This window comes from Melopsittacus undulatus, chromosome 11 (genome assembly GCF_012275295.1).
Source record: "Melopsittacus undulatus isolate bMelUnd1 chromosome 11, bMelUnd1.mat.Z, whole genome shotgun sequence".
Classification (NCBI taxonomy): Eukaryota; Metazoa; Chordata; class Aves; order Psittaciformes; family Psittaculidae; genus Melopsittacus; species Melopsittacus undulatus.
In genome coordinates, this window is record NC_047537.1 from 16,512,522 (window position 1) to 16,533,656 (window position 21,135).

Below are 21,135 nucleotides of genomic sequence, written 5' to 3' on the forward strand. Positions count from 1 at the left end.
TGAAGCACTAGAGACCATGTTTTGAAACAGCCGAGCTGACGACTGCCTGCGCAGCTCAGTAATTACACACTCGGCACCGTGCTCTACATGCAAATTAGGCCTAAAATGACACTGGGATGCTGTGCTCCCAACTTGTCAAAAGCTCAGTCCTGGGATTGCTTCCAAACCCCTCCAGTGCCTGGGATGCACTTGCCGGCTGGGGGAAAGCTATCAGGTCATGAGTTACATCCCGCTCCAGTTGTATCCAGACCTTATCCCAGTGGGGCAATGGGCTTATCCATGAGTGGGTGTGAATCCCAGTAAACACCGCAGCAGGTGGGTGTAGATATGCTGCCAAGCACATAACAGGACAGATTTCCCCCATCCCCGGATTTTCCTGGTGGGTTTAGCGCAGCCGCTGCTGCTGCTCAGCCATCATCCAGCCCCATCCCAAAGCCTCAGCCAGTTATCCAGGCGTGACTTCATCCACTGCTGAAGCACAACAGCCTCGGAGCTGGCAGCGGGTCTTAGCATTGCCTAGCAGGAGCGCGGGCTGTCTGAGGATGGGATGCTAAGAACACAGTATTCAGCCCAAACTCCTGGGGTGATGCAAGCAGGCCAAATTTCCCATACAAGGCAGGAATGCTCATCTCCAGATCCCTGTTCCAGCAGGAACCAATGCTGTGTTACTGCTTTGCTTCCTTTTAAAGTGCTCTCTTCAGCCTAGCAAAACCAATCAGCGGAGCTGTCACCAGCTTGGCTCAGCCAGGATGGAGCGGCAGCAGCAGTGCAGGGTATCCTGGGAAGGGGGGCAGAGCCTGTGCCCTTCCCCTTGGCAGCCCCTCAGGATCTGCTGGCTTGCAAGGGTGCATCATTGCCCTTCTCTGTCTGTTGGTTACACCACAAGGCTCAGTGTTCGGCACCATGGGGCTCTGAGCTCAGGTGCTGTCACTGGACCAGTTGTTTCCAGCTGTGATTTCATCCTTCCTGAGTGGAGGTGGGATGTTCCAAAGGGATCTTATGGAAAGAGCAAGCCATGAGGCTCAGACTGGTGCCTCCACTTTCAACACCCACGGGTACCGTTGCTGTACAAAGGACAAGTTATCCCTCGCTATGAAGGGAGGAACTCATGAACTTTACACCCAGCCCTTTGTCAGTGGGTCTCTGGCTCTTCTGTCCAGCACTATTGACCTGTCCCAGCCCTTTGGGAGCCCAGTTCAGTCCATGATGCTCTCCAAGCATTGCTTGATATCCAGTGAAGTCTATTAAAGGACTGTCCTTAACTTCAGAGCTTCTTGGTTAAGCCTTTGCAGAGAGCCAAGGCTTTGTGCACTCTCTCATGAGGAACAAAGTGAACCAGGATGTGAGCATGGGTAGCTCCCATCTCCACTTAGGGCGCACCTTGTGCCCCAGTCTGGTCCTTGGGGTTGTTTTCTCTGGCCGATATGACCATCCTGGACTGAGAAAACCTCACCCAGGATAGATACACTATAGATATATAGATGTAGATAGACAGACAGATCAAAGCGAAACCTTTCTCCACAAAACACACCTATTTCCCCAAAAGCACATTTTTAACAGAAAGAATTTCTATACAGTTCAAACCAGCCTGCCCCGGGTATTTAATATAGAACCATAAATGCAGATTTAGGGTTTAATTTTCCCTGTATTGTTTTCATTGTCTGGCTTGGCACTTCTTTAAAAGTGGAGAATAATATTAACAAGCAGAAAAGGCCCGGAAGGTATTTACTGTTGTTCCACCCTGTAGCCAGTCACAACTGTATCAAACCCAGCACAATGAAGCACACAGCACACAAATAAAACGAGACACAAACAAAGGTAATAAAAGAGACAAGTATCTGTTTCAAAAGCACTGGGAGAGCAGCAGGAGTGTAACTACTTCATGTTCCAGCTAATATAGCTGTCTGGAGTGATCCTCAGAAAGCTATAGCAGGGAGCAGTTTATGGCTTTCCCTTGGAGAGCTCTTGTAAATATTTGCCTGCAGTGGCTGAGGACCATTGGGAATGCTGGGGAGGTGTTCATCATTCCTGTTTGCCAGCCCAGCTAATGAACCTGCTGTTTGGGGTGCCCACACAGCGCACCCAGCACTGTAGGCATGGATGTATAGAGAGGGCATCACGTTATTCTCAGGATGTGCCTGATGCTGGGTTACTCCGAGAGTGATTTTTCCATGGGTGACGATGCACAAACGCTCTTTGAGTGGAACAGCTCATTCCAGGTGTGCCTCTTTCCTGTGTATGGATTTGGGCTGAGCATGATGCATCCCCATCTGTACCACCTGTCCTCTCCAGATGGAAATCCATTGCTTTCCACAGCCTCTTGCTACCTGGGAAGGGGTGGATGTGATTCCAGCCAGTGCAGAATGACCTGATTCCTTTCTCCATCTGATAAAAGCCAAGATGGGAGCTGGCCTCATCATTCAGTTCCCTCAGTGTACCACCCCACAGGGTAGCTCTCAGACCACTCCATGCATTTGCTCTTCAGGCTCTCAGCCCTTCGCAGCCAAGTGACTCTCATTATGCCACCCTGGTACCAGCCTGCCTGGTGTAAATGGGTTCTTTGTCCGCTCTTGGGGTGCACCAGGGGGGCTGCAGCCACTACCATGGTGCAAGCAGCTTCCTTTCTGCACAGGATGGGTTGCTGCTTGCCCCTCGGGTACACAGCTCATGACTGCAACATATCCCATGTGCCTTGTGTGGTTTACATGACCGAGGAGTCCAGCAGATGTGGTGTCAGTGCAGATGCCAAGCTGAGCATCCCAGTGAAGCACCAATGCAGCTGCATTCACCCTGCCTGACTACACTGCCTCCCAGCCTGTCCCACCAGCACAGCACCCTGAAGCAGTGGTAGGTCACCAGAACCACAGCTGGGAGCTGTGAACAGTGTTATCGGTCCCGCTGGCCCTGAAGAGTCCTTAGCCCATTCCAGTCTTTGGGATACACTGATGCAGCTGCATTTATGGGAGGCTGAGCATTAACAAGCTTCAGAGGCCCTCCAGATAAATCATCAGCCCATATATCTCGGGGAAGGACAAACAGGGATCATTGAAAATCAGCCCTTTTGCCCCCAGACGATATTGTGCATGACAAAGCGCTGTGCTCCAGGCTGTGCTCTCCCGTCCTTTATGGTAGAGGCACCATCCTGGATGTGTTGGCCACGCTGGGCAGGGCAGATCCAGAAATCAGGCCCCTGCTTGCAGCAGCCATGGCTGGCAGCTCCATCGGGGCTTTGGATCCCATTCAGTCTCCTCCTCTTACCGCTTCTTATTAATTCATGCTCCCGATCTGAGGCTTCCCAGATGTCCTCACATCTTGTGCCAGCTCTCTAATCAAGTTGGCCCATTCTCCATCCCCGCTGGGCAGGAGGTATCAGGTACAAGGTGGACAGAATGCCATGGCCTGACATCAGGCAGAGGGATACATTGCCTCCTGCCTCAGCCAAAGCAGGACTAAGATTTCATCCTCTTCCTGCTCACAGGTCTGTTTGCATTTGGGGAGCGGGCATTGCGTATTCTGCTGCAGGCCAAGTGATTTTGTGAGGTTGAGTGAGTGCAGGCTGAATATACTGCCGCAAAACTTTTTCTATAGGCTCTATATGACATTTCCTGTGGATATTCTCATTCTTCAAATATCTCTCTATATATTAAAACCAAAAGAAATATCCAGTCCCTGCATTTCTAACGTCTATGGCTCAGTATTTCAGGAGAGCTTTTAACCAAACTTCCAGTACTGGAGATGCTGCTCAGCTCTCCAGCACACCTCCAGCACTCACCTCTATCTGCTCAGCCCCCAGGATGGTGCTCCATGGGGATGCAGCTCCCATTCCCAGAGCTCATATGGCTCCACCACTGCCCCGTGCATCCTCAGCACATGCTGCATCTCATGAGGGCTTTGCAGATCCCATCAGGAAAAGATCACAATCCCTTTATTAATAATATGGGAGTATCTGACTCTGTGCATCCATGTACTCTGCCCCATAAGTGGAGTCAGAACCCATCTGGGAGCCAGAGAGCACCAGGACAAGGGCACCATCCACCCCAGGGCTGCCCAGGTGACAGCAGTGGCTCATCCTTGGCTCCACACTGGAGCACTCCACATCATCCTGCCCCACACCACACCTCACTGTCTGCCCATCCCAATGGCTCTCCAGGACAATGCATGTCCCTACAATCTGAAGGCATAAAGTCCTTGAACTTCCTGTGTGATTTCAAGGGGGGGAAAGCCCAGGAGATTACCAAGATCAATAGAGGATTTGGGAAAAACAGGACCCGTCATTGACTCCTCCTTCTCCTCTGGGCTCTCAGATCCTGGCTGCTGCTGGCCTGTCCCCATTAGCTATTGTTCCTATTCATTTTAGATGAAGGGGCTTTTGTTGTGGGAGCCCATGCGGGGTCACATCGCCCCTCGGTTATCAATCTGTTTCCCTCTCCTCTGTCCCATACTCCATCTCCCCGGTACAATGGGATGTTTTCTTCGGCAGCAGCTTCCTGACAGGCAGCGGTTCCCTTTGCCTTCAGACCTTATAATCACTTGTTAAGCTGTGCTAGCCTCGGGCTCCCTGGTCCCTTTTCCACTATACTCCCAGTTTAACCCCTGATCCCATCTGTGCTACGGGTCACTGGGAAAAGGGAAAAACTACAGCAATCCCAGTGGGACTGGCACAGGCTGAGCATGCAGGAGGCATCTGAACTGGAAGCCTTCCCTTTTCCTAGTTGTACAGGAGCACCTGGGAATATCAGATGGTGGAAGCCAAGTCTTCAGCTCTTGCTTACCAACGGGACAGCATCTGGGTTGCTGATTTTAAGCCTTTGCTCACTTGTGGAAGGGCTCTCCTGCTGTTCAGGTCTGTCTCCTTGGTGTCCTATGCAGGGATCCCAAAATAAGGGAATCCCACAGTAGCCCATTTGGAATAGAAAATCTTGCTTGGCTTCAAACTTAACAAGTGGCTATTTGAGTTAGGTATAAGGAAGAAGTTCTTCACTATGAGGGTGGTGAGGCACTGGTACAGGCTACCCCACCCCTGGCACTGTTCAAGGCCAGGTTGGACAGGGCTTGGAGCAACCTGGTCTAGTGGAAGATGTTCCTGCCTGTGGCAGGGATGATCTTCAAGTCCTTTCCAACCCAAACCATTCTATGATTCTATTCTATGATTCAAATGGGCTGCTGGTGGTGGTGGAAAGGAATTTTGGCACTACTGTGCTAGGAGAAGAGCCCCACTTGCTATTGAAAGTAGCACCAGGAATGACTTGTGCAGTAGAACATTCCTCAGGGGAGGCAGGAGGGGAGCAAGAACTGGAACAATAAATAGATAAAAGGAGAAAGGAACAGCCAAGCAAGGTAAGGAACAAGTGCAAACAGGACCACGGCAGAGAGCCTGCCAGGACCATCCCCATGAGCCCATGCCAGCACTGGGGCTGGTGCCAGGGAACTGGGAGTCATGGGCACAACCAACAGCCCTGAATGTTGGGATGGATGCACTCACCATTGCCCACCAGCCCACTGGCAGGGTCATTGCAAGCCCACAGTGGAGCATCCCTGGAGCCTCAGGATCCCACCACCCCACTGCTGCCAGGGGATGTTGGTGTCTGTGATGGGATGTAGGAAAAGCTTTGGGATAGGTAGATCAACCAACACAGCGGGGAAAGGAAGAGGCTGCACTCAAAATGTGAAGTCAGATGTGTAAGAGGCTGAGTAAAATGGAAAGCATCTTTTGCTCCAAGCCTTTAAGTCATTATACCCTCCCCCCCCCCCATGCTATCCCTGAGAAAAGGCTATTTTTTGCTAAAACAGGTAAAAGGTGTAAATTCCCAGAACTGGATGTCATGACGTCAGCCACACATTTTTTCTGGCTTTATAGTACAGTGCTCACCAAACACTCTTTGTACTGAAACTCACCTAAAAATAAGGACAAAACCAGTCTGCTCATGGAATCTCATGCTCGCAGCTGTACTGACAGAGCCTACAGCAATACGGGGCATAGAGGGCTGAAACTATTCACTGTTTTATTGCCCTTTCTCCCAGGTAAGACACCTTCCTTCTGAAGAGCTGCTCCTGGCTGCTGGAGCCACCGGTGCCTTCAGCCCCAGCAGGCAGAAACGATGAGTCAGGTTCTGAAACAAATCACAGCATTGCCTTAAATATCATGGGGCTGTTTTAAATACAGCTATATTTAGCTTTACTGCTTTCTAGACACCAAAACTTTTTAAATAGACTCTGGTCATATTTTCCCTAGGCAACAAGTGACTTTTTAAAGGAAAACTGTGATTCTCACCAGGATTTCCAGGAAAAGAAGGCAGCAAACGTGAGTGCCGCGATGCGATCGCAGCAGTTCCACACACATCATCCCCCTGCACCCTTTCACACTGATTTCACTTCTCTTTTCTTGTTTTCTCTGCTTGAAATGACCATTTATTCAAACGGAAAATGCAGCATTGTTCTAAGTGTCTAGGAAAAAAAGTATCATAATAAGCAGCATAAAGAAGTCAAAGCACTTTGCATTGATCGTGCTCCTTCTACAGGGCCCACTCCAAAGCCCATTGATGTCAGCAAAGTCTTTTCATTGCCTTCAATGAGCTGCGGATCAGAGCACAGATTTATAAAGGCATTTAGGCTCCTAATGATGTAAGTAGTTGCCTAGAGGTGTTAGGGGCCTAACCTGCTTATAGCCTTTTGTAAACCACACCAGGCATCTACTTACATGTTGAAGCATTGAAATACCTGCAATGCTACAGTATCTTGAAGTCACCAAACACACCGAGCTGGAATTACACTCATCAATGTGAGATAAAGTGATCTGGCAGCATTGCAGCTGGGGTGGGTATGGATTTGGAAATCCATCTATTCCAGATAAGTTGCTATGCTTAGAGAAGAAAAATGTCATAAAGTTGGGAGAAGATCTAATAGAATAATTCACTGCACATAACATTTGTTATTAATTTTGGCCTGTTTACTATTTGGAAACACATTTTTATTAGCCAGCCAGCTCTGCAGATGGCTGATTATTATTCATCGCAATCCCCCCCCCCCTTGCATTGAATAATTTGTGGCTACATCAGCTCTATTCCCAAGTAGTGGAAGTTTAATTCCTCAGCTTGGTCCACACCAAACAGCAGGGAGAAAAAAGAGACCGAAGTCAAGTGTTTCATGTGCAAGTTTGTTTAAAGATTCTATGTTCTATGACAAACATTCCAAATTAAAAGGACATTCCCACAGGCAATGAAATAATGAAGCCCTGAGAATGGGGCAGCCGAGGCATGAAGCTGATAGTGATTTCCACATTTTATGTACTCTCAAAGGAGGAGAGAAAACTGTGAGAGCAATATCCTGTTGTGTTTGTAGATATTTCCTACCAACTGTGGGCCGGATTCTGCAGCCAGCCGTGGGGTAATGTGTTCAAGTGAGTGGGGAAAAGTCGTTTCAGGGCTTTCTGTGCTGTATTCAGTACTGTGCTTGGTGCGACTGTTGGCTGTAACACTGCAAGTGTATTTAACACCCTTGTCAGAGGTTGTGCTGGGTTTTAGGGGGACTGTTCTGTGTGAAGGTGTGGATTTATCATCAGGCAAATCAGGAACTGGTGTTCAGGCACCAGAGGGATGGGGGGTGGGGTGGTTCAAAACTGTGTGGATGGACAGAGGGTGCTCGGATGGACACTGCAGTCTCATCACCCTGCACAGGCTTCATAGAGAAGTCCAGTGAGCCTGGAAAGTCAGGCAGCGTCTAGAGAGAAGATGTAGAGAGCTGAGATCTCCCCTTTGCCCCACGGGACAGCCCCGCACCACTCTAACCCCTGGAACAGTCTCCGGGGCACCCTTCGGACATCCCCACATCCTACCCCCCGGGACAGCCTCAGGGTACCCCTGTGCCCTGCAGGACGGCCTCTGGGACATCCCCTCCTACAGCCCTGCATCCCTCTGATCCCCGGAACAGCCTCAGGGTACCTCCGCACACCCTAGGACAGCTCCGCACCCCTCTCCGCCCCAAAACAGCCCCAGGACATCTCTCTATCCCCACGGACAGCCTATGGGTACCCCTTGATCTCCGGTGCACCCCCCGGTACACACCTACATCCCTCTATCCCCCGGGCACCCCTCAGTTCCCAGGCACAGCCCCCGCATCCCCCTCAACCCCTCGGGGCACCCTCCGCTACATCCTCCACCCCCGGCACAGCCTCCGGGACATCCCCGCTCCCACCGCAGCAGTCGGGCACCGGCTCCCCACGGGGCCGCCTCCCCCGTTCCCCCCCGCCCCCGGCTCTGCCCCCGCCCCGGTCCCGCCCCGCGCCCGGCGATGTCTCCGCCGAAGTTTGCCGCGGACGCCGGCACGTGGGAGCCCCGCACCGAGCCCCGAGCGGCGGCAGCGGCTCCGTCCCGGTCCCGTTCCCCCATCCCTCCAAGGGGGATGCCCCCCTGAAGCGCCGCCGCTTGTCCCCCGCGCTGGGGATGCGGCAGCGCGCAGCCCCCCGCCACCGCGGAGCGCTGCGCGGAGGGGCCGCGCCGGGGGGCGGCCGCGGAGCATGGCCAGGGCGCCCGGCCGCCGCCTCGGGGTAGCATGGCCGTGAGCGCGGCGGCTGCCCCCGGCGCAGAGCCGCTGCCCCGCAGCATCTTCAAGAAGTTCCTGGTGATGCTCTGCTCCCTCCTCATGTCCCTCTACGTCTTCTACTGCTTGGCCGACCGCTGCCAGACCCTGCCCGGACCCATCATCGCCGCCGGTGCCGCCTCGGAGGAAGAGGAGGGCGGCGGCGGAGGGTACCTGGGGGGCTCTGCCGAGCTGCCCCCCTGGCAGGCGGCGGCGGCGCGGCGGAAGCGGCTCCTGCAGCGGCTCAAGCAGCGGCGGCGGCGGCAGGAGGCGGCGCCGGGCGAGGAGGTGCCGGCCGGGGGCGGTGGGAGCCGGGCGGGCGGCTCGGGCGGCGGCGGGGGCAGCGCGGCGGGCACGGCCGGCTCCCTGACGCTGCTGCTGGGCGAGGGCTGCAAGCGGCTGCCGCAGGCCATCATCATCGGCGTGAAGAAGGGGGGGACGCGGGCGCTGCTGGAGTTCCTGCGGGTGCACCCCGACGTCCGCGCCGTCGGAGCCGAGCCCCACTTCTTCGACCGCAACTACGAGCGGGGACTCGCCTGGTACAGGTACGGGACGGGCTGGGGCGGGCGGCGGCTCCGCGGCGGGGCCGGGCTGGGGCTATGGCCGAGCCGGCAGTGCCCCCCGCTGGCCGCGGGTACCCTCCGCTGCCGGACCGCGGCTCCCTGACCCACAGCCTCGCTACTCCAAACCCTCCTCCCCACCCCCGTCCCATCGCTGCTCCCCGAAGCCTCGTCCCTGCTCCCCAGACCCCCCCGACCATCCTTTCCTCACCCCCAGGCTCCCCAGCCTCGCTTATCCCAGTTCCCCTCTCTGCTTCCCAGATCCCCGTTTCCCAAGTGCTCTTCCCTCAGCACCTCTCTCCACTACTTCTCCGGTCCCTGACCTCAAATCCTCCAGCCCCCCTTTCCACCCCACACACCCTGCTCCCCGCCGCCCCATCCTCTAATCCCTCCCCAACCCCGTTCCCCCACAGCCCTCCTGCTTCTGGGGTGCCCCCATCTGCAGCCCTGGGTGCTCCCTGCATGGGGAGGAAACCAGGCAAGGGGAAGAGCAGTGGGTGCCCCATCACCCTGGGGGCTGCATGGAGATGCTGAGGCACAGCTAAACCACCCCGGAGGAGCACAGAACCCCACAAGCATCTTGCTGCTCCCCAGCCTTTCTCAGGGATGGGGCTTTGCAAAGCCTGTGGCTTATCCTGACCCCCCTTGCAGAGCATCTTCTCTTTGCCGCTTGCAGCCCCCAGCCCAGAGGCACAGCCGGTAGCGGCAGCTTTCCCATATTCAATGTGGAGAAAAGCCCTGTTCCCCGTGCAAATGTTCCAGCAGCCCCAGTAATGAGTAACCAAAAACAGTTCCAGGAGCCCAGCCTTGCCTAAGCAATGAGCGAAGAGGTAGATGGGGTGGTTCTTTCAATTAATTAGTGTTTCATTAACCCAAATGAAAGGTATCCCCTTTAATACAAGATGGTAAACGTTAAAGCCGAGGGGCAGGATTCTCATTCGTATTGTTTAGACGTTTTTCTTGTGTGCATTAAAGTTAATAGAGGAGCAGATTCCGATGGAAAGGATTGGTTAGGGTGGGAGCAAAACTGCCTTTTCCAGAGTGTCTGTTTGTGGCTTTCTTGAATGAACAAGCAAAAAAGGAAGAGGATTTAGGTACTCCTGGAGCTTGTTTTACTCTTGTGTTAAGCCCAGCTCTTAGGGATGATTTTGGCTCAGTATTAGAATGTGGAGTAGGATAGTACTGACGGTCCGAGTGTTTGTGTAAAAGGCTTAACACGTGGAAGCGATGAGCTTCCTTGTGTATCCGGCAGTGTCAGGAACACGCCGGGATTCTGCAGGCATCAGTGTGGGCTCTTTGAGAGGGAAAGATTTCCTTTCGTGTGGGCTGGAGCTGTCTACAGAGCGGTATTTTTAGTGCGCGCCTCTCCCGTTTCCACGCGCTGACCCTGCATCGGGGAGGAAACGTTTCCAACCGGAGCTGAGAAACCTCAGGGACTTTAATCAAGCCTTGGCTTTGGAAAATAAACGCGCGGCTTTGGGGTGGCATCGGCTGAGATGGATGGTGGGGATGAGGGAGAGCTCATTTATCAAAGATGCTCTGCAAGCCTTGAGCAGATGGCAGCGGGATAGAGCCGCTTCTGGGAACTGCCTGAGCAAGGAGCGCAGACCCAGACAGAGGAGGAGCCACAGGCGTTTAGGGCATAGTACATGGGGTAGGGGATTCAGGTTTTCCAGGGGTTTGGTCTGGATCATGCTGTTCTTACTCCTTCGAGGTGCTGCCCTGCACACTGTGTAATCATTATGCCTTGGCGTGCGGTACATGAGCTCTCCCATTAATTGCCGCAGTTTGTTTGCTCTGGTATTTGATGTACTGAATTTCATCGCTTTATTTTAGCTTTATTAGCCCTGTGGAGCCTGAGGTACAGTGAATTCTTTGTATGGGCTTATTCCTTTGAGACCTCATCTTGCTGGCTTTGCTTGTGTGAGTAATCTTTACTAACACACAGAGTCCCAGTGCGATGGCAGCGCTGTGGTGTCAGCCTGCTGGTAACCAGTTACCAGCCTGTTAGAAATACTCATTTCTGTGTCTCTCCATGGGTTTACTGCAATCTCTGCTGAGGGTTCAGTGGCAGGGAAATGGCCAGATGTTTACCAGGGGTCCTGATTTCTTATCTTTGACATCAGAGGGTTAGGTTTCATGTGCAGTTCTGTTTCCCAGCAGTCAGACTAAACAGCATCATTACCAGGTATAAACACTTGGGTTTGCTTTCAGCGCCCGCAGGAAGCCGGTGCAGGCGGTGAGTGCCCTGTCCCAGGGAACAAAAAGCTCCTGGCTGTTTGCAGTGATGTGGGATGCAGATGGAGAAGAGCCAGTCAGCCTTCACAGGCAATGGTCAATGCCATCGTCACCATGGGCTGTCAGAGGGATGCCACATCAGGACTATAGCAGGGTGGCATGAGGGTTACCCCAATTCCTCATGGAAACAAAGAGCAGCTCTAGTAACAACTATTTGTCATATGGTGTGAGGGTGGATAAATGGGGCTGAGCTGTAGCTGCAGCAGCAGGATGATGCTACTGGAGCAGCTGGTTTGATGTGGTACCTATAGGGCAGTGGCTCAAGGGCACCCATGTGGAGGTCCTGTCACCTACTGCTGTGCCACACAAGGCACGAAACCACTCTGTTAAATCAAGTAGCCTAAGTGCTCAGCCCTTACAGCCTGAGCTATGCCTGGGTGAGGAGGCAGCTGTCCTGCACAGCCTGAGTGTATGAAAACCCGGGCTGAGTGATTGAATTCGGTAAGTGCGACACCTCCGGGCATGGGTTTGAGTATCAAGGGAAGTTGTGTGCCAAAAGCTGCTTTCCCAGTCTCAGGCTTGCAAGTCCTCTCTTCATACAGGGATGAAAAGAGGGAGGGAGCAGCCCACAATGCTAGCATTGACTTCCCAGCACAGAAACCTCCGCTCCAGCCCTGAACAAGGCTATTGAGCTAGCAGGGTTCAATAGCAGGTGAGCATGGGTTTTAATGGAGTTCAACTGCCATCCCCCACCCCAATACGGCTATATACAGCCTGAGGAAAACTCCCAAGAATAGGGGCTAAGCCAATCAAGTAGAAGAAATGTCTGGATTAAAACCAGAATCTGTATTTGCAAGCAATATTGCGAGCCTGGCTGGTTCCCTCTGATCCTTTGTTAGTCTCGCACTGATTGAGCTGCCTGTTGGAATGTCATTATCCTGTCAGTCACCCCAGGAACATTTATTTCATATGGTTTAATCTCCCTGGCTCTGTAGCACCGATGCCAATTTCACTAGAGCGAAGCCAAGCTAATGTCATTAGATTACACCCCATCCAGAGGAAGATGAAAGATGAGTCAAAGTTACTCTGTCAGGTTGGGAGTTTAAGTATCGCTTCTCCCTGATGCTTCCAGAGCTGGGGAGTTCTGTCTCCTAATTACTGTCCTCCTGGGATTTTACTCCAAGGCTTTTTCTTTCTAATCCAGGCAGCCACTGATGTTTCTGAGTCAAAGGGAACAGAGAACACCTCGGTTGCTGAAGGGACGGGATGGAAGAGAAGGGGGTTTGTTTAGGGGTGTGCTTACAGCAGCTGTTACCAGCTGTATCCCATCCTCCGTGCCTCAAATCATGGTGAAACCAGAGCCCTGGGGATGGAGGAGTTGGGCTGCTCCAGTCCCAGGGTTTTGTGGTCACTAATTCAGCAGCACAGTCTGCGAGTGCTTTGTAAGCATAGAAGTGAGGATGGGAGCATAGATGTATGGATGATGCCAAAATAGACTTCAGGAGAGCGAGTACCATTCCTGAAAGGTGGAGCAGGACTGGATGGCCAGATGACTGAAAGACCTTGTTGCAAACCCCTCTATGTGAGGGAGATGCTGTAGCAGTAGTTGCCTTGAGTTGATCTTCTCCTCTACCTTTCTTCAGCCATCCTTGCAGCCACTGCAAGAAACACCAGGGCTTTGGTTGCATGTGCCCAACCCAGAACATGGATTGTGCCGTTGGACATGGAGTTGAGCTGGTCTGGGTTTTCTGCTCCCTGCTGTGTGCACATCTGCTTGTAGGAAGGTCTGGTTTAGCAGCGCCTGCTCCTCATCTCCTAAACACATCTGAATTACAAACAGCATCAAGCATAACCTGCAATAGTTTCTTGGGAAATTGCAGCCTTGGACAACCACATGCTGAAGAGGATCAAGGTCCTTGCTTATTTATTAGCTGTGTAATCAGATACCTCCCATAGTGAGCTCATGGTGCCAGGTGCTGTATAAAAAGGGAACAAAAGATGGTCTTGGCCCCAAAGCACGGGTAATTCACTGTAAACAGGAGGTGGAGATAGGCACAAAGACAGGGGAGTGTGTGTCAATTGGCTGGGGAGCATGGGTCTTCTGGCCAAGGAGTTACTGGGGATGGAGGATGAGGTGCGTTTATGGGTGGTTGAATGGATCTTTCCTTGCTGAGGAAGAGCAAGGGTGAGGAGGAGGTAACTGAAAATGCTGATGCAATCAGAGCTGGGGTCATCGAGTCTGTTATAAAAAGAGTGACAGATTCTGGTGCTCATGTGCTTTGCTGCTGCCTTTGTGTGTGATCTGGACTCTGATACTCCAAGATGTTATGACAAAGATGTCTTAGTGTGCCTGTTCACCCATCAGTGAAGTGGGAGAGGAGTCACTGCCCCGTGCTGCAGGGATGTAACAGCAGGGATGTGACTGGCACCTCTCTCCAACCCAAGCATGAGGAGCTGTATGGAGTCTGAGCTTGCCAGGCTATGCTGTGGGTTAAATAACACCCATAGCAGGTGAACCCCATCAGAGCTGCTGGCAGAGGTCCTGCAGCCTTGGCATAGGCTTGGCACAGCCTTGGCTTGCTGTCCCCTTGTGGAGTGCCATCCAGTGTGCACATCTAATGGATGGCACTGTCCAGGCATGTCCAGCAATATCTAACTGCAAAGAGCTTGGTCTAGGCTCTTTCCTCTCCTTAAATAAACCCCAAAAGGTTATTACTTTTGGTGGTTCTTTTAAGCATTTTACATCTATATCTATCACTTCTGTTTTCTGTTAATGCAGGAGTTCATATCCAGAGTTCATGTTCATTCCTTATGATGGGGTAAGATCCTGAGCTGGTGTATAAGCAGATGTCAACCCCACTTCTAATAGAAAGCATCAAAACTTAGATGTCTATTGGACTCTTAACAGATCCTCTGGTCTGCACAGGGATATACCAGGGTGGTTCAGAAATCAACAGGCCACATCCTCCTCTTCAATACTGCCTCATGCCCTGGTCCTTGCGGCCCAGGAGGCTGGAGAGGATCAGCACCTTCCTCATCCACCCCATGGCTCTGCCTGGCTCTGGGGTGCTGGGAAACGGGGCTCTGCCTGCTGGTGCTGAGCAATGTTGAAAATATGGCCTCGACTGTCCAAGATTTTGTCAGTTGGATTCAGAGCCAGGTCCCATGAAAAGCAGCACAAAGCTCCAGCTGCTGAGAGCCCATTTATGGCAAAGATTATGATACTCTTTAGAGCAGCAGCAGATTCACCCTGCTTAAAACACTGGTCTCTCTTTGAGGTTGGACCTTGCAGATCCCCACCTATGCATGCAGCCTGTCCTGCCATCGGCCCTGCTGCCTTCAGGGAGCAATTCCATCGGGTCTGGGGGCTGAGGCCATGCTCTGCCCACACCATCACCACCACTGTGTCTGTTCACTGCAGCCGAGCTAGGGTTTCACCCGACCTTTTGAAGTCTATAATAAGAGCAGTTAGGTCTGGGGAGGGGGAAGGGAGCTGGTGCCTTTCCAAAGGGTTCAGAGCAAGTAACAAGTGATCAGACAACCTGAGAACAGCCCCCTGTGAGCCCCCTCCCTGATGCAGGCATGAAAGCTCCTGAGCTGCTAATTATGCTTTTCCCCTGGAGAATATGGAGGTAACCCAAACTGCTTTCACAGGCAAACAGCAGAGACGGGCAAGGGGGAGCAGGGAGGTTGTTGTGGCCATAAATCCTGGCAAATTCTCATTACTTGGGGGTATTATGGAAGGGAAGTGGATTAGGTTGCAGTTAAAGTTGTGCTGCTGGAGCTGGGTACCAGGGTCTTACTCCATTAGAAAGCCCTGTGTGGTCAGTGGGGCTGTGCATGCAAAGTCTGTAGGACTGGGACCATCCTGTGGATAGTGACAGTGTTCCAGTTTCTCTGCCTGTCTCCTGTGTAACCAATCTCCTAGAAGATCCAGTTTTCCATGGTTTGGAATTCAATATGTTTACCTCCAGCCTGTGCTCTCCTGAGCCCTTATGACTCCCTGGGTGGGGTGGGGGTATGTGAGTAGAACAGTGCCTTCAGTGGGAATATAAATAGAGTTGCGCAAGGAAGTGAATTATTCCTGGTGTTTCTTTCATCGAATGATGTGACTCTGCAGAAGGGAATCTCTGAGCAGAAGGAATCACTAGTTCCCTTCGTGCATGGCAAGAGCATCCCTCTTGCTTCCTGGAAGTGAGGAGGCTCTTTCTGCTGCAGCACCATCTGTTGCAGAGATGGGAAGAACCCTGCTCAAACTCCCCCAAGCTCCAGCCTGCTGCTGGGTGCATCTCCATTGGGAGACAGAGAAGCTTCCCATCACTGCCCCAGGGGAGCATTGGAAACCTCGTGGGGTTGTTTTCCCCACTGTTGAGCAGCTGTGTTCAACCACCATGTATGAAAATCCCACTCCAAGCTTCCGGACACCTTTCTTGCACAAACCCGTGCAGATTGTGGATGCCAACACAGCAGCTTCAGCAGGATCCTGCTGTGATCTTCAGGCTTTAAGCAGAGCATCCCAATGGGAAGCTGGCTATTTATTTATTTATATCTCTCTGGAGGTTTCCTTTTGTGCTGGAAGTTTCAAGGAGCCAGGCTGATCCATTCTGGCATCGCCCCTTGGAAAAGGGCTCCCTTCTGCAGCCCATGCTCTCCGGGGAAACCTTTTATGGGAAAATATCAAATCCAATTGTTTTGACTTGTGTGTTTATGTGATGGTTTGTGTGTGTGTGCTCACATGTGCACCTCTGGGCTCTTGAGTGTTGTGCTTTGTTGTTAGCATTGCAATTCTGCTTTCATGGTGTTGTATTGCAAGGTTGAGTACCACATCCCAGCATCTTTTGATGTTATTTAAACACTTTGCACTGTCTGAAGTGGTCTGTTTGGGAAGCCTCTTTTGGGGAGAAATTCCTAAGTGTTGGCATGTTCCAGCTCAAAGTAAAACAAGTGAGGAAACATGGATTTCCTACCTGGGGAAAGCTTTGTGTCTTGATCCCATTGGCACAGGGCTAGGAAGTGGAAGGCAAGGAGATGCAATGGCCCAGAATTGGTGTGTGGAGAGCCTGAGGAGGTGGCCTGGCTCAGCTGATACCCCCCAAAAGCACAGTCCAGGATCAGTGATCCCACAGTGTTGGTGTGCTCTGAGTCCCTGTAATGTGCCAGCTGGAGATGGTGCTTTCTCCATTTTGCATTTGGACTTCGTTGGCTCTGGAGTCATTCTTCCATCTGGAAATTTGCTTCTTAAATCCCTTTGGTCTCAAACATTGCTGGACCCCAGGTTGTGCCTTGCCAAGTTTTGCTTTAAGCCTCAATATAAAGGTGTTTGGGAGGACCCTGGCTCTCCCAGTGCAGCTAGGTATGGCTTTTCCCTGCTCCTGCTTGGCCTGTGCCCATGGCAGGGATCCCAACCCTGGATTGGGGGAGCACAGGGTTACTCTGGTTGCAATTAGTATTGAGCCATTAATACTCTATGATTTACACAGGTAAAAGTGGTGATGGCAGGAGGAGGCTGTCTGATGTGCCAAAGCCAAAAGTGGAGGACATCCCTCTCCTTTGGGGCACAAACACTGTGTCAGTGGCCTCAGCTGTGGTGTTTCTCACTTTCCAAAATGATGCTATTAAGAGGTGTTCCAGCCATGGCAGGGGGTTGTAAATGGGTGATGTTAAGGTCCTTTCCAACCCAAACCATTCTATGTATTTATAGCTGTCTGTTTGGGTCTGACAGATGGTCCCTGAGTTAGGGCAGGGCTATTGGTAGAATGGAGGATGCTCCGCCAGCAATAGGGAAACAGGCAGAAAAGCACCTAGAGCCTCTGGCAGAGCAAGGCTTAACACATGGGACCTCTTGGCATCTAGTTCCACACTGTTGTTGATCCTCTCTAACAGTGGTAGGAAGGAGGCTGTCTGCTACAAGCATCAACAGTGGGTGTCTGGTGTGTGCTGAGCTTCCCTTGCCATCAGCTGCATCCCACCTGCTGCTGCTCTGCTCCTCTGAAGGTCATAGAAAGTTCCCCTGACTCCTCTCACAAGGATGGAGGTGCTAATCCCAGTGCCTGGGCTGGCTTCCAGCTCAGGTAATTCTAGTCTCTGCCCCTAAAAATTCACTGCAGTTTCAACTGGCTCCAGTTGCCTTTGTTCCCCATCCATGGACCTGCTGGGCACCGTGCTGCTGGCAGAGACCCACCACATGGCTTGGGGCAGTTGGTTTTAATGCCTGGGAAGTGGTGTTTCTTCTGGTCTGCAATGGTTTGGGCTTTTCTCTGTGCAAAAGCTGCATGTCACAGCCGGGGGTAAAGCTCATGTGCCATCATCCTGCCCTCTTGCACTGCTGAGCTGTGCTGTGTCTGCAAGTCCACTTGGTTGCATCTCTTATCTCTCCTTGGGTGCTCACTGTCCATGTTATCTTTCCTCCTCCCCTGCACTCATGTGCTGTATTATCCAGTGGCCATGCACTGTAAAAGGAACTCATGGGCTCTCTTAAAGATTTCATGGGGTGGTTGAGAAGGCAGCAGCCATCCCTCTCATGTCTCCATCTGTACTATCAGCAACAGGTTGGAAAGCAGCAGAAATAGGGACTCTTTCAAACAGTGTGAGATTCAGTTGTGAAACTGGCTGCCATGGGAAGCTTTTGGCTAAAGGGCTCTAAAGGGCTCTAGAAGTGCTTAGCAAAGAAGGATGCACCCAGAGCTGTTGAGCATGAGGGACCCACTGAGGGAGTCCCCAAGCCTTAGCTTGTGGGGACCAGGGGTTTGTGCCTGCTGCTGGCACAGGAATGAGCTCATGGGTCAGGGGGCTGACGGGTTATCTTCAATGACTGTTATTGGGATAATATCATTGGTGTTATTTGGTTAGAAATGAACTTCCTGGAAGGGGATGGATTTTCTCGTTGGCACTTGAATGGCCAGTGGTGCCTGGTGAAGAAGGGAGCACTGCAGTTTGCACTCATGCACTCATACTGTGTAATTTCAGTACAAGTGACCATCAAACACTTCCACCCCATCAGCTCTTGTGCTGAAGAGGCTGGATGTGTGTGTGTAGCTGTGTTAGTCCATACCAGATGCAAAGGAATAAAGAAAGACACCTCTTACCACTTCCAGACTACTGAGAGCTGGGTAAGCACAGCTGGGCTTCCTAGAGCATCCCTTCAGGTTTATGTGCTTCTGTGGTACCTGAGGCTGCTCCCTGTGTGCAGTGGCAGGAGGCAGGGGCTGCCAGTGGCCCGGCCCCATGGGCTGATGTGTGCTTTGCAAACATGTGGAGCAGTTTAAGGTCAGGATTCAGCCCTGGCTTCTCATTTCTGCTCATCTGCTGGAGGGTTTTGCTGCCTGGATGGAGAGTGTGAGTCCTGCTCCTCTGCCCAGTGTGAATCTGCCTGGGTTTAAAGGGCTGCTGGAGGTTTCTGAGCAAGCACATACAATTACAGCCCATCCATGGGTGTGAGTGGCTGGAGGGTGAGATGTGCCCCGGAGAGATGCAGGGAGGATGGCTGCACTGTCTGGTCCTGCCTTCTGGGGCAGGAGGTCATTGCAAAGTGGGAAGTGGTCTTGGGGAGCTGGAGTGGGGCAGGCTGGAGGTGGGAGCACAGAGCTGGGGCTGCTGGTTGGAAAACTTGCTGCCAACACTTGCCTTTCCAAGGAGACAGCAATGCCAGATTGCCAGGAGCAACCTCTCCATTTCAAAGAGGAGAAGGTACAAATGTCTGGACATCAAATGCCTTGCACCGAACACCAAGTTGTTTCTTGTCCAGATGCTCCTCGTTTGAAGTGGCCAGTTCTCACCTTGCTGTTCCCAGGTGTAGCAGGGTCTGGCTGGGGCTGGACCCTCCTTAGGGCAGGAGATGGGATTTTGTTGTACTCCTGGGGTGAGAGCTGAGCTCCCAGGGACTCAGCCTGGCTGAGTGGTGGTGAGCAAGGGCCTGTTCTGTCCTGTGCCTCAGTTTCCCCATCTGTGAAATGGGGTCATGCGGATGAGCTCACTTGCAAAATATTAAGGTCATTGCTAAAGGTGCATCTGGGGGTGCTGGGACTTGGCTTTCCTGCAGTTGGGGATGACCAGGATCCCTCCAGCATCACCCTCCCTGGGTTGCGTTTGCTCTGACCGCAGGCAGATGCAGAGGACAGGCAGAGGGTTGGGCACAGAATCACACCAGGATTCAGTGTTTCCCTATGCATGGGGGTGTGATCCCCACTCAGCCCCAGAGCTGCTTTCATAGTGAGTTGTGATGCTGCTCCTCCTGCTCCTGCCACCCTCCCTCCCAGCAGCAGTAAATCCTTTGGAAGAGCCTCAGAAAGAAAGAAAGACTTCAGCAGGACACGCAAGTGGTTATCCCGGGAGCCTCCGAAGGGGCCGGGGCAGGGGAAGGCCCCCACAGCCTGACCCAGATGCTGTGCACAGCCTTTAATTGAGTTTGACCGGCTCCAGTGCCTCGGGTCAGGGTCAGCCCCGGCAGTGAAGCCCGATGCGGTGCTGGAGCTGCTTCTTCTGGCACTTGGACAGGTTGAGCTCTGCCCTGCCTGCGTGGGGGTTTGGGTCCTCTGTCACATCCTGGGGACCTGCTGCCTCCCTGGCACGATGGAGCGGGGTCAGTGAGCTGTGGGATTCAGGGGGGCTGTGCACTGGGGGTTTACAGATTTATCTGCTCCTTGCTTCCTAATTGCAGCTGAGTTGTTTGGCCTAGTGACAACAAACTGCTGGCTCGCAGCTGATGCCTGGATGTGTCCCTGTTTCTGGTGCTCCCATCCCTGCAGTGGGGCTATTCAGGGGGTTTAGGACAGTGGAATCCAGCATTCATTGCCCTCCCATCCAGCCTGCCCCAAAACAGAGGTGGGAGGAAGAAATCAGCGCTTCTCTGTCACTGCTTGCCTCTGCCAGGCTGTGCTTTCTCCCCTCACCCCAGAGCAATGCCCCACCAGTCAATTTGGTCATTATGGAGCTCTCACTTGGAAGCTGCCTGGGCTCTGTCTCATGATGGCCCTGGGGAGGTGGATGGGAAAGGCATCAGGGTGGTGACTGCAGAGGTGAGGAAGGAATTTGGGTGTGTTTCCTCTGGAGTAAATCTGGCTTAAAATTATGAGCAACTCTGGGTTTTATTGAAGCCCTGAAAGCAGTGCTTGGGTTTATTGGCCAAGTGAAGCAGCACTGTAAAAGCTGGTTTAAACCCACACCTAGATGAAGGAGCTGAAGCCTGGGTGACCTGCACAACCAAACTCAACACTGGCTGCTCCCAGGGGCTCTCTTGGCCATCATCCCCATGGGGACATCCCAAGGTGAGGGGGCAGGAGGAGACTAGACCCAGATTGGAGCCTGTTGGGTGCTTCAGGATGGAGAATGAATCCTCCTCTTCTCTATTCCTGGGAGCTCTGCTCATGGTCAGCCCAGTGTGGGTACCCTGGTGTGGTCTGGCCTCTGCTCATGGTCACCTTGGATGCTGGGAGCCAGCTCTTCCTGGAGCCTCCCCTTTTCCTTATACATCCCCAGTATAAAGCCAGATTTATCAGACCGGTGAGTTTTTACCAGCAGCTGATGATGCTCATGTGGGAGTTTGTCTGATTAGGCTGTACTCTTGGCTGCTGGGGTTGTCCAGCATCCCTGGAAACATGCATGGCTCTGCCGAGTGTGGGGAATGCATTTAGGAGTTGCTGGCTTCCCAAAGATGCATCAGCAAAGGGGTCCAAAGGAGCTGTGTCTTGGCTGCTCTCTGAAGCCAGGCATTAAATACACAGCATACCCTAGGAAAGGGCTTGGAATGAAAATGCATCACACTGAA

The 21,135-nt window shown here is 52.5% G+C and overlaps 1 protein-coding gene across 1 annotated transcript in view; it reads left to right on the forward strand.

Annotated features, from left to right (window-relative positions):
* Positions 1-8,528: 8,528 nt before the first annotated feature.
* LOC101879580 (heparan sulfate glucosamine 3-O-sulfotransferase 3A1) overlaps positions 8,529-21,135 on the forward strand; it is a 31,725-nt gene continuing 19,118 nt past the window's right edge. The window contains exon 1 of the mRNA XM_034067847.1: positions 8,529-9,119. Within this exon, the coding sequence (XP_033923738.1) occupies positions 8,548-9,119 (572 nt within the window). The 5' untranslated portion in view covers positions 8,529-8,547. The remainder of the gene's footprint in view (positions 9,120-21,135) is intronic.